Raw genomic sequence first — 14034 nt, 5'->3', positions numbered from 1 at the left:
CTGTATTTGGAGAGCCACTGCTATAGGTAAGCAACTTTATTGTCTATCACGTACATTTCCTACAATTCAGTTACCCTGAGCACAGTGTGTTTGCTCTTCTTTTCCTAAATGCTGTTTGATTGAATTTGCAGATTAGTTTACATAATTTAACATAACATTTTTAATATATTCAGTTTCTGTTCTGTAGAAACTTTAATTTAGATACTGGAATATGGTACTTTTCTTGTTTCTAGTTTGTGGATGATTTTTTAATTATTATTTTTGGAACTCAGGATAAATCATTCCAACAATGCAATAGTGAAACCACCAGAACTGACACCACAGGCAGCTGCTAAAGAACTGGAAGAAGTGATGAAGAGAGTCCGAGAAGCTCAGTCGTTCATATCAGCAGCCATTGAGCCTGGTCAGTATCCTGAATTACTTGTTTGATATGAAGTTACATTACCCAGAATTTTTTCATTGATACGCATTGCCAGTAAACCACACAGCAGGCTCTGTTTCGATACTGGAGCATTATTCTGCCAGCATAGGAAAATATTTGTAGTGATCACTTAAGCACAGCACTGTAGGTCAGAGATTGTCAGACTAGCAGCCTGTGTGGCTGTTGCTGCTTTCTGTTTATAGCCAGCTTTGAAAACCTTACAATCCATTTTAAAGGCCAGCCCTAACAGGTGTAGCCACTTTTACCTTACATTTTCTGATCACAATTTCCTAGTTAGCTCTTTAAATTCCTTTCACCTCTGTAGTGTGATAGGAGAGAGGACAGCTTAAGTAATTCTCAATCAGACTTTGGCTGCCACCTGCTCCTTGAGCTCATAACTAAAGAAACAGGTGATAATATCCTCGGGTAAATTTAAATTAGGTGTTCCTAAGGACTGTTGAGCTCTCTTCAAGATCCATCTGGATCACTTCTGTCCCCTGCTCTACTGGAATAGCTTTTATGATTTTCTGTACCATAGCCAAAGTATCCACAGAAACCTAGTTTTTTGCCGTGCTTTATACACTGTCTCCAGATTCCTTTTTTCCAGTTCTTCTAGTAGGACTGATCAGACATGGATGTCAGATGTATATTCTCTATAAGGTGAGATAAAATGCAGAAATACCCAAAGTTATCTGAAAATATTTCTGTTGCCACGTCAAGGTTGTCATAGATAACAGGCTTGGAAGGTGTCAAATAGTTTATTTAAGTTTTGATATACCGCTCATTATAATACTGAGCGGTATACAATAAAATTAAAGGAGAAAAAAAATTAAATAGGAGTTTCAGTATGTAAATAGTAGGAATAATGAAAAATACTGTACTTGTGATTCTTTATATGCAGGCAAGCATGACGGAAATGCAGTATCATGTGTCCGGAATGTTTTGCTGTAAAATCCACGTTAGTTTTGTTCTGATATCATAGGTTGGTCAGACTGTAGCCCTAGAAAGGAAACACCACAATTTGCATCTTTCCTGTTAATTATGATCGAATAAGCTAAATCTCCTGTTGCCATCATGAAAAAATACATTCTAAAATAAAAAGAAAGACCTATGTACCACACTAGACTGGGAAAACCATGAACAATGGTTTCTGGATGACACAGGAAAACTTTATTAAAAATATAAAAACTATGCGCTTACAGCTTGTGCTGAAAATACGTTATCTGTTCAACAATGTGATAAAACTTATGGTTCATAAAAGCAGTCTGCTGCAGTAAAAAGAAATTGTCTGTTCTGCAATATGAGCCAGTCTGAAATGGCAACTGCAATCAGGTGAACATGTAGTTTGGACCCAACACGGTTTGTGTTTCTGCGGAATTATGCTTTCATCAGGGGTCCTTGGAAACCAGTGAGTGTGATTGGTATGTATAGCCAGGCTTTGGGTCCAGATGTCTGTCTTCTCTCTGTTACTTATCCAGATTTCTATTGATGATTCTGCAGTGATGGTAATTCTGGAAGCATACAGAGTCTAGAAGAATCTTAACTGATTTTGCAAATTATTCAAAACAAATGCAGGATGATTCTAGCTCCCATGATGATTTTAGAGATGAACTGCTGCTACAAACCAGAAGAAGAAAGATATCTGGACCCATATGGAACATGTTTGAGAACCTGTGGGCAACTGGTGAAATTTTGCAACCCATAAGTAACCAAGCCACTGAATTATGCATCTGCTGTAGCCTTCTATTTTTTTAAGGCAGGCCTAAATATATCGCATCACATCAATGTTAAGACTATTGTAGATGGGCATTTTTGATATGACATCCAAATCTGAGTTTGGACATTTTGCGGAACACACACACAAATCCAGTAGCAAACATGACCATTTTTGAAATAGAAAAGCATCTTATCCTTTTGTTTCAAAAAATGGCCTATTCTCAGATGTGCTTTGTTTTCAGTGCATCTATCTTTTCGAACTATTAAAAACAAACAAACAACCCCCATCCAAAAGTAAAAAACACACAAAGCAAGCCATTGGGATGTAGGGAGGGCCAGCATTTTTAGTAGACTAGCCATATAGACATCCCAGCAGAGCATTGAGCTTCATGTGAAAAGGCCCAGGTACAGATCTCACTATATCCCTCCTTATAGTGTGCGAATAGCCTTCTAAAACCCACCAAAAACCTATTGTACCCAACTGTGGTTTGAACCATATGTAAGTACAGTGGAATTTGGGTGGGTTTTAGAAGGCTCACATAATCCACCATAAGTATAGTAGTTAGAGTAGGATATGGGCCCGGGTCCCAATCTCTCTAGTTCACTGCACTGCCCTCTAGGCTGCTTCAGGAATCTGCTTTGCTGTTCTGTTAGGACAGGCCATAACATTTAAAGCTATCATACAGGTGCAGGTATGTTTTGTTTCATTCACATCTTTGGAGTGTGAGAGGGGGTAAGTGACCACTGGTAGAGTGTAGGGGAGAAGTCATTCTTTCATCTCTCCAGTGATTATCTGGTTAGTTGGGCACCCTTTTGGCACTTAATCATGGTTAAAACACGTCTAGACCCAAATGTCCAAATTGTGTCCTGGACATTTTTTTAAAATTTTCAATTATTGTAGAAAAACATTCAAAACAGAAGCCCACCCTAGTCCCGCCCAAACCACACCACCAACACGTCCCTCTGAGATTTAGATGTGCTGCAAACAACCGCTATAGAAATCTGTCTGCAGAGCGGGCTTTGAAAATAGCAAATTAGAAGGGTATAGCAAAAAAAATGCCCATCCTGCCCCTTTATGGCATTTTTGGGATGTTTTTCTTTTTTGAAAATGAGCCCCATAGTCACATACATCATTTGAGAGAAAACAATGGATAAATTCCTTGTAACTAATGTAGCTAGAATAACCCAATTCCTGATCATGGTTGAGCTCTGGACCTTCAGGGATGACATAAAATGCCATATCAGTTCAGACCAATGGTTCATCAAGCCTAGCATTCGGTTGCTAGTGGTGTCCAGTTGAGGTAATAAGTATCTGACAGAACTTCATAGTTAATCCATTTTTTGTTAATCATACCCAGATCTCCCTGATTAATAAGTTTATAACCCATTCCCTGAGAAACTTATCTAACCTTTTTCTAAACCCAATTTTCTTAACTAACTGCTTTTACCATATCTTCGGTTACATATTCCACAGCTTAATTTTACAGTTCTAGAAATGCTACCTATTGAATGGGAGAAACAACCATTCTAAGTTTACCTGCTTCACCCTTCTCATCATTTTGTTGTTCCCCTATCATATCTCCCATCAGCTATCTGTTCTTCAGGCTGAAGAGCCCTAACATTTCTCCCATCATTAATTTTTTCCTCTAAACTGTGGTGATAATGGATTGACCCTTTTTTTTTTTTCCAATATATTTTTTATTCTTTTTTTAAAATTCTTACAACAAGTGAAATACATGTATTACATTCATTTATATTAAACACTTGAAAATTTTTAATAATTGTTCTTACATTGTAAATTAAACCCCCCCCCTTATCAGAGTTTTATATCTAAATATTATTACAATAATTTCCCCTCCCTGCCCTTCTTATATGTTCTATATATGTGCTATGATATCTGATCATTAGAAAAATTTGTCAATGGTCCCCATATTTTATTAAATTTTTTAATATATCCTTGTTGTAATGCCAGTACTTTTTCCATTTTATATATATGACAAGTCGAATTCCACCAGAAAGTGTAGTTTAATTTAGTGTAGTCTTTCCAGTTCAGCGTAATTTGCTGAATGGCGACCCCTGTTAAAATTAATAAAAGTTTATTATTGTTAGCTGATATCGGACTTTGTGTTCTCATTGCTGTTCCAAATAATATTGTATCATATGATAGTCCAACGTGATTATCTAATAATTTATTAATTTGGGGCCAAATTAATTTCCAAAAGGAATTAATGCAGGGACAAAAGAAAAGTAAATGGTCCAATGTCCCCACTTCTATCTTACAATGCCAGCATCTATTAGATCTACTACTATCTAATTTCTGTAATCTCGTAGGGGTCCATAAAATTCTATGTAATAAAAACAACCATGTTTGACTCATAGATGCTGACCTTGTAGTATGTATTCTCCAGGACCAAAATTTTTGCCATTGAGATGCAGAAATTGTCTGTCCTATCTCAATACTCCAAATGTCCCTAAGTCCTGTCCTTTTTTTTTAATTTAAAAATCCATATATAATCTTATACCATTTTGCGGCTTGGTGTCCTAAAAAATCCGCTTGAAAACAAAGGATTGGTAAACTATAATGAGTGTCAAGATTCTTCCATTCAGGGAACCCTTCCTGAATAGCCTGCTTCAATTGCATCCATTTAAAATATTGTGTTTTGTCTAATTCAAATTTTTGTTGCAATTGTGAAAAACTAAGCAGTGATCCATTTAATATTACATCTTTTAAGGTACGTATACCTGCTTTTATCCATTGTTTCCATACTATTTTAAATCTACCAATTTTGATCCTGGAATTTATCCAAATAGATTGATTTAATGTTTTAGCCAATGGATCTGGTGATAAATTGTTTATAAATCTTAATGTTTTCCATGTATCTATTAGAATTCTGTGATCTTTATATCTTTTAGGCATTGTTATACTAATGAAATGTTCTGGATGTAAAGGGAACATGAGGCGCCATTCTAAATATAACCAATCGGGTATATTTTCCATGAGATCTGGGAGGATCCAATACATACCCTGTCTTAATATATAGGCTTGATGATACCTATAGAAATTTGGAAAATTTACCCCTCCCTCCTTGATTGTTTTTTGTAATGATGCTAAAGCGATTCTGGATCTTTTCCCAAACCAAACAAATTTTGTAAGCACACTGTTTAATTTTTTATAAAATGACCCCTGAAAAAATATTGGGATCATACTCATTTGATAACAAACCACAGGTAAAATCATCATTTTAATTGTTTGGACTCTTCCCCACCAAGAAAGATGTAAAGGATTCCATTGCTCACACATTTCTGTTATTTTCTTTAATAAAAGTTTTTCATTTTCTTTTACTGTGTCATCAATTGTAGATTTTATATGAATACCTAAATATTTTATTCCTTCATCTTTCCATTTAAATGAAAATGAGTCAAATAATCCTTTAGTACAATGGATGTTAATTGGAAGAACTTCAGATTTTTCCCAATTGATTTTATAGCCAGAAATTTTTCCAAACTTTTCTATTAAGTTAAGTAGATGTGGAATGGTATCTTCTGGTTCTCTTAAATATAATAAAATATCATCTGCATATGCAGATAATTTAAATTCCCAATTAGAAAATGTGATTCCCTTTATTCCCTTAGTTTGATTTATTGCAATTAATAAGGGTTCCAGAACGATATCAAATAGTAAGGGAGATAAAGGACAACCCTGTCTAACTCCCCTTAGCAAGTTAAATTTATTAGATAAGTTATTATTTATATTTAATCTTGCTCCAGGGGAGCTATATAATGTTTGAATCATTTTAATAAAGCCAGGTCCTACACCGAACCATTCTAAAGTTTGATACATAAACTTCCATTCCACTCTATCAAATGCTTTTTCTGCATCTAATGATATTAGAAAAGCTGGATCATTTAAATTTTTTGCTAAATTTAAAGAGTGAAATGCTAATCTAGTGTTATGCGAAGAATGTCTTTTAGCAACAAATCCTGTTTGATGTACATCAATGATAAAAGGAAGAGCTTTTGCTAATCTTATAGCCAACACTTTAGCAATTAATTTAGCATCTACATTCATCAAAGATATAGGCCTATAATTTGTTATCAATGTCGGATCCCTGTTTGGTTTTGGCAAGACAATTATAACAGAATCAGCCATAGTTCCTGATATATTTCCATTATTTATTTGATATTGATATAAATTTAATAGATAAGGTAATAAAATATTTTGAAATGTTTTATAAAATTCAACAGTATATCCATCTCCACCTGGAGCGGATCCAACTCTAAGAGCTTTCAATGCTATTTCTATTTCTTTTAAAGATATATGTTTTTCTAAACTTCCTTTTATATGATCCGGAATATTTGGTCCAATAAATGATTTTAAAAATTCTATACCATCATGTTCTTTATTTTCATAAGTATCAGAAGTATATAAATCCTTATAAAAATCAAGAAATTGTTTTATTATATCTTCATTGCTAGTGTGTGTATTGCCCTGTTTATCCTTAATTGCTATAATCTTAGATTTTCTTTTTTTTGCTTTAATGAAATTTGCTAATAGTCTTCCAGCTTTATTTGAATTTCCATAATAATGTACTTGCCGACAGAACATATCTTTCCTTACAATTTGAGAAGAAATCTCATTATATTTAACTTTTGTTTTTAATAATTTCTGCAATGTATCATATTCCCATTTATCAATTAATTTTTGTTCTAATAATTTAATTTCATGTTCCAATTCTATAAATTGTTTTTTAAGTTGTTTTTTCATATATGCAGAATATGATATATTTCCTCTCATTGTTGCTTTATAAGCGTCCCATAAAATTTCAATATTTATATTATCCGAATTATTAATTTGAAAAAATTCATGTATTTTTATTTTAATATCTTCTATAAATTTCATATCTGCAAGTAAAGCATTATCAAATCTCCAAATTGGTTTAGAATAAGCTGATATATCATTCTGTATGTCAATCCACACACCAGCATGATCTGAAATAATAATAGGATCAATAATTGCTTTTATTACTTTTTGTGCTATATTATTAGAAACAAATATATAATCAATTCTTGAAAATGATTTATGGACCTGTGAGCAAAAAGAATATTCCCGATCATTAAAATGAAGGATACGCCATATATCAACTAAATTACAAGATTGTATTAAATTGTCTAATCCTAAAGATTTCATAATTTTACTTGGTTTTTTATCCAAAATAGGATCCATTACAGCATTGAAATCTCCTGCTACTACTAAATTAGAAGCAGCCAGTGGTAATAATATCTGTTGAATATTTTTGAAAAACTCCATTTGATTTGAATTAGGAGCATATAAATTGAATAAATTCAGGGTTGTATTTCTCAGATCCATTTTAATATGTACCCATCTTCCTAATGAATCAAATTTTATTAACTTAAAGTCTGCTATACATTTCTTATTTATAAGAATAGCTACTCCAGCTTTTTTCCCTAAAGCAGGAGCAAAAAAACATTTGGAAACCCAACCCCCAATTAGTTTATTAGATTCAAACCCTGTAAGATGTGTCTCTTGCAGGAAGTAAATATCCGCATTTTGCTTTTGAAGAAAACTTAATATTTTTTTCCTTTTAATTGGGTGATTTAGACCATTGACGTTAAGGGAAAAATTTTTTATCGCCATTTAATATATTAAATAAATTTGAATTTGAATTTTAATAAAAAATTTTTGATCAGATATCCGCACATATTTAACATAAATTTCATTTCTTATTTTTAAATCCTTATCCCTAAAATTTATATTATTTTTCCCCACCTTCCTTTTCCTCCCCCCCTCCCCACCCACCCTTTTAATTAAAAATTGTGTATACTTGGAATCACGCATCATAGATCGATAATAAAACACTCCATAAAGACCTTTTCTTATTATAAAATATCAATTAAGTCATTAAATATTTAAGATAAAGTTCAAATAGATAATATTAAATATATATTGTTATATTGATGATACAATACAATTTAAATTTATTGCAATTATGAAAAAAATCCTAAGATTCTATATTCTATAGTTATATACTTGTAAACTTAGAATATATCTAAAGGTAAAGATATTAATTTCATTTTTGTTGTACTTCTATTTACTATTTTGTTAATATGAAATTATTACATTTAAAAACCTTTAAAAACAGCTAATCATCAAAACCTATATTTCATTTTTTATATTATTATCATATTATAAGTATGATGGGAACACAATGATACGTGTCTGATGAATTCACGAGCAGAGAGCCCTCCCCCATGGAAGAAACCACCACAGAAGCACACACCACCTCATATGTCACTATCCTTTTAGGTTATATTATATATGTCTAGAAGAGAGGAGAATCCCCTTATAAAAAGGGATATATCGAATATGTTTTAGTCAAACTTTGTTTTTATAAGTAGTATTCTGTTCTAATCTTCCGTTTCCTCTTCTTTCTTCTTTCTTCATTTCCCGATATAATCCAAAAGACACCAAGAGCTGGGATTTAATCCATTGTATATATATATATATTTTTTTTTTGGGAAAGTAGATATAGAACAATTATATGATGTATCTATGTCATTTGGTTGAACTTCCATTAGTTTTGAAACTATATTGGTATTTCCGGTGTTATATCCAATGTTCGTAGTTCCTTTCGCATTGTCTTTCGGGAATGTGAGTTTCTTGAATTCAATATGAGTTTTTATCTTTTTCTCGTTCTCTTCTTCCGGAAAAATTTTTTTTTTATAAACCATTCCTATCAATATATTTAGTATGTGTCTCCATAGTAATCTCCCCAACAGGAGAAACCACCCGCCCGATAAACATCTTATTTAATTATTTTAATTATTAATCACATAATCATCATATTCCCATCATATACATTCTAAAAATTAACAACATTCTTTTATAGGTTATAGAATTATAATGAAATTTCAATAAATTCTTTCCACTAGAAACTAAAATCTTTCCGGTTTTTTTTATTTTTTTTTTAAATTTACATTAATAATCCACTTAGAGAAATGCCTTATCACTGTTTCTACTGACTGAGACGACTGGTAGCAACTTCACTTATACATATTGGGACTTTCACTGCCATTGGACTTACAAATTATATTATATCTTTAACTTAGTATATTGTAACATCACTTAATATGTTTAACTCTTCCATTATGGAATATTGATTTCATTCAATTCCATTTAGAATATCATTAATAGAATATTTGAGTTGATTGAAAAACATTCTATACCGTTATTTTTCAAATCATTGCTATCTTTCCACTATAAAACAAAAATAATCTTTTTTAATAAAATATATTTCACTTATCTAAATATAGAAATGAAAGATGTATCATTAAAATTAAGAAGACATTGGAATATCTTGATTTTGAATAAAATTTTCCAATTTCTCTGCATCATCGAAAGTTAAAGTTTTATTTCCAATAGTCACTTTCATGTTAGCAGGGTAGACTAATCCATACTTTGCTCCTAATTCTCTTAACTTTGGTCTTAAATCGAGCAACTTCTTCCTTTTTATAGCTGTACTTTTAGCGAAATCCGGTACAAGATGAATAGATGCGTCTTGATATTTCAAACCTTTGTTTTTCTTTGCCAACTGTAATACTTCCATGACCTGTTGGTGCCGCAATAGTTTAAAAATAAATGGTCTTGGTCCGTGTTGATTTACTGCTTTTTTTAACGGCACTCTATGTGCTCTTTCAACCTCTATGGGAAACTTTGTTTGTAACGGAAGTAACTTGGGTAATAAATTTTCAATAAATGTAACCAGATTTCCTTTTTCTGCTCCTTCTGGCAAGCCAATCAGACGGACATTACTTCTTCTTTCGCGATTCGAATAATCTTCCAGCTCTTTAGTGAGTATTTCAATTTTTTTCCTGTCCGTTTGGTTATATCTTACTTCTTCCTCTACTGTCAGCATTCTTTCTTCTAAGTTGTTTGATTTTATTTCTAACAAATCCATCTTCTTATTTAAGGTAGAGACATCTTCCGTTAAATCAGTAACTTTTTTAGTAATAATTGAGAGCATTTCTTTAATTTCTTTTAGTTCTTTCATAACCTCTACATCTGGCATTTTTAATCCGCTCTCCTGTTCAGGTTTTGCTCTCTTACTGCTACCCGATACCGCAAAGTCATTTTTGTTCTGTTTTCTAGTTGCCATCTTTTTTTCTTCTTTATTACTCATGAGACTAGTTAGATTTTTATAAATTATTCAATTTCTTACGACTTATTAATTCTTTCAAGGTCTTTTTGTACGGAGCTCTCCTATTATCCGACCGTCTTCATGCGCGTCCAAGCCACGCCCCAATGGATTGACCCTTAATGATGGGTAGGTGTATATTAATGGACGCAGATGTATCGATGTAAAAACATTAAATATAAACAGCAAACGTACTGCTGATGTAGTTATCACCTAGACATATTATACTACATCCTTGAAGACAAACTAACACCGGCAAGACTCATCCCAATTCTCTGAAACAACTCGCTCTACTCTTCAATCCCTCTGGAAATGGCCAGATAACTTCTTTTGTAATCCGCCTTGAACCGCAAGGTATTGGCGGAATAGAAATCACTAATGTAATGTATGAATGTATATACACACACACACACACACACTCATTTTCCTTTCAAAATATTTTGTGTTAGTCAATAGTGATAAACATCTGATGAATCACACGGGTATATATAAAAAATGTCAAACAAGTTCATTCACTGTAAATATGACACTTATCTGAATTTCATCCCAGATCTTCTAAAGGTATCTTCCTTTTCAAAAGTGCCAGTCATAAGCAGGTTATTCAGGTAGGGTTCCCTGAATGGAAGGGTCTTAATTCTCAATATAGTTTGCAGGTCCTCTGCTTTCAGGTGGACTTTTTGGGACACCAAGCCGCAAAATGGTATAAATTATTATATGGATTTTTAAAGAAAAAAAAAGAAAAAAAAAAAAGAAAACTGGACTTAGGGATATTTGGAGTATTGAGATTTGACAGGGGATTTCTGCATCTCAATGGCAACAATTTTGGTCCTGGAGATTAAGGTCTACAAAATCAGCATCTATGAGTCAAACGTGGATGTTTTTGTTACATCGAGTTTTATGGACCCCTACATGTTTACAAAAATTAGATAGCACTAGATCCAATAGATGCTGGCATTGTAGATTAGAAGTGGGGATGTTAGATCATTTGATTTTTTTTTGTCCCTGTATAAATGCTTTCTAGAAACTAATTTGGCCCCAAATTAATAAATTATTAGAAAATCATGTAGGACTCTCATATGACACTATATTATTTGGTACAGCAATGAGAACTCGGAGTCCGATTTCTGCAAATAATAACAAGTTATTATTAATATTGACATGGGTCGCCATGCAACAAATTACTCAAAATTGGAAAGATTATACTAAATTAAATTATACATTTTGGTGGAATTCAGTTTGCCACATATATAAGATGGAAAAGATGATAGCGTTACAACAAGGGAATATTCATAATTTTAAGAAAATATGGGGGCCATTGACTAATTACTTTAATGATCAGATATCTTAGCACATGGGTAATATATATGTGGGGTGGGGTTGGGGTGAGAATATTTATCATATGGATTAGGATTATTGGAAAATAAGGGGGTATTTATTATATCATATAGGAATATTGGAATGTAAATACAAGTGATATTTGAAAATTGTTTTATTATGTGTAATTCACTTGTTGGAAGATTTAAAAAATGAATAAAGAATATTAAAAAAAAAAAAAAGTGCCAGTCATCAAAACAGCCCCTATGCTGTTTCTCTTTTCAAAGGAGTTCCCAACAGGGGTTACATCTGTTTTGCCAATATAGGCTACATAGGGGAAAATAATTTAAGAAATTCCAAAACCCATCTTCAATCAGCAACTCATCTTATTCTTTCAAAATGGTCATGGCTATTACGAACACAGAACGTTTTAAGGAGCCTAAACTAAAACTTAGTTTTATAAACCGGGTCATCAGCCAATTTGGAGCTCAACTCGGTTAACATTAAGAAAAGGAAAAATACAAAACAAGTAAAGAGCTAAAGCAGGAGAGGTAGAAATAGTTAATTTCCAAAGTGTTTGGTGAACAGAATTATCTTCAAAGCCTTCCTGAATGATAAGAAGGGGCCTAAGCTTTTTAACAATAGTGGCATGCTATTCCAGAGCTCTGTCAATTTGAAGGAGAATGAATGACTAAATTGCTTAATAGATTTACTTTTACCCCTAACAGAAGGAAAGGAGAGTTTTAATTTCTGAGAGCTTCAGGCCAGGTAAGATCTACACACATTCCAGTCCAAAGAGACAAGAAGCCAATAAAGTCTTAAATGTAATACAAATGCATTTAAATTGAATTCTCAAGTGAACTGGGAGCCAGTGTAGTTCTCTGAGCAATAGGGACACACTGGTCAAACTTACTTTTGCCAAAAATGAGTCTGGCAGCGGTATTCTGTATCAGCTGTATTTGCAGACTAGCCTTAGATAAGCCCACATACATTGAATTGCAGTAGTCCAGACGTGCTAGAATGATTGATTGGACCAATATGGAGAAATACTGTTGATGGAAAAAGCAGTCGAACTTTCCGCGAAACATGGCGGCTGATACTGAAGAGGAAAACTCAATTTTCAGAGACTCTCCCGAGTCTAAGTTCACAATAAAAGGGAGGAAGTCTAATCTTAGGCCCAACCAAAGGAGTTTTGTCTTAGCCGCCTTTAAATGACTTCATCATATCATGCACCACTGTTGCAATCAAATCTAAATGAACCACTCTTCAAGATAATAGAAACCAATGGATCAAGCAAATATATAGGCTACAAAAGAACAGTTGCCATTCAATAGTTATATTCAAGCCCACAGGATGTAAAGTTTTTAAATGAAAAATCCGCTACTGTTCTCTCTGCCACAACCTTCTTTTGATGTCACCTCTACGTAGCAATTCATTTATCTGATCAATGACTATACATTTAAACATACAGTGGTGCCTCACACAACGAACTTAATTGGTTCCAGGAGCAAGTTTGTTATGTGAAACGTTCGTTATGTGAAACGCGTTTTCCCATAGGAATACATGTAAAAAAAAATAATTCGTTCTGCAGCATAAAATATGCTAAGATGACATAAAAAAAGATAAATTTTTGGTTATTATTTTTATTTAGATACATCTAAAAACATAATTGTTTTTTAAAACAACACACATTTTTTAAATTTAAAGACAGACTAAGTAGAGTCTAATTTTACAGTGAGAGAGGGCAGAGTCTCAGCGGCAAAAACTGGGACTTAACTGTTCATTTTTTTTTTTTCTACCGTGTTTCCCCGATGATAAGGCAGGGCCATCAAATAAGACAGCCCCCCCTTTTTAGAAAAAAATGTAAAATAAGGCACCCCCCCGCAAATAAGCCACCCACCGATACCTGCGCTTACCCGAATCGGGTGGTACGGTGGGTGACTCCGTGTGGTCCTTGGCACCCCCGACACGATCGGGGCAAGAGGGAGCTCAAGCCCTCTTGCCCCCCCGACTCCCCGACACGATCGGGGCAAGAGGGAGCCCAAGCCCTCTTGCCCCCCGACTCCCCGACACGATCGGGGCAAGAAGGAGCCCAAGCCCTCTTGCCCCCCCGACTCCCCGACACGATCGGGGCAAGAGGGAGCCCAAGCCCTCTTGCCCCCCCGACTCCCCGACACGATCGGGGCAAGAGGGAGCCCAAGCCCTCTTGCCCCCCGACTCCCCGACACGATCGGGGCAAGAAGGAGCCCAAGCCCTCTTGCCCCCCGACTCCCCGACACGATCGGGGCAAGAGGGAGCCCAAGCCCTCTTGCCCCCCCGACTCCCCGACACGATCGGGGCAAGAGGGAGCCCAAGCCCTCTTGCCCCGCC

The 14034-nt window shown here is 34.2% G+C and overlaps 1 protein-coding gene across 6 annotated transcripts in view; it reads left to right on the top strand.

Annotated features, from left to right (window-relative positions):
* Positions 1 to 14034, top strand: part of SREK1 (splicing regulatory glutamic acid and lysine rich protein 1) — a 324223-nt gene that overhangs the window by 144472 nt on the left and 165717 nt on the right. For all 6 annotated transcript variants that reach the window (XM_033930011.1, XM_033929984.1, XM_033929975.1 and 3 more), the window contains one exon: positions 273 to 403. In XM_033930011.1, coding sequence (XP_033785902.1) covers positions 273 to 403 — 131 coding nt within the window. The remainder of the gene's footprint in view (positions 1 to 272; positions 404 to 14034) is intronic.

This window comes from Geotrypetes seraphini, chromosome 1 (assembly GCF_902459505.1).
Source record: "Geotrypetes seraphini chromosome 1, aGeoSer1.1, whole genome shotgun sequence".
Taxonomy (NCBI): domain Eukaryota; kingdom Metazoa; phylum Chordata; class Amphibia; order Gymnophiona; family Dermophiidae; genus Geotrypetes; species Geotrypetes seraphini.
This window is presented reverse-complemented; position numbering and strand designations above follow the sequence as displayed.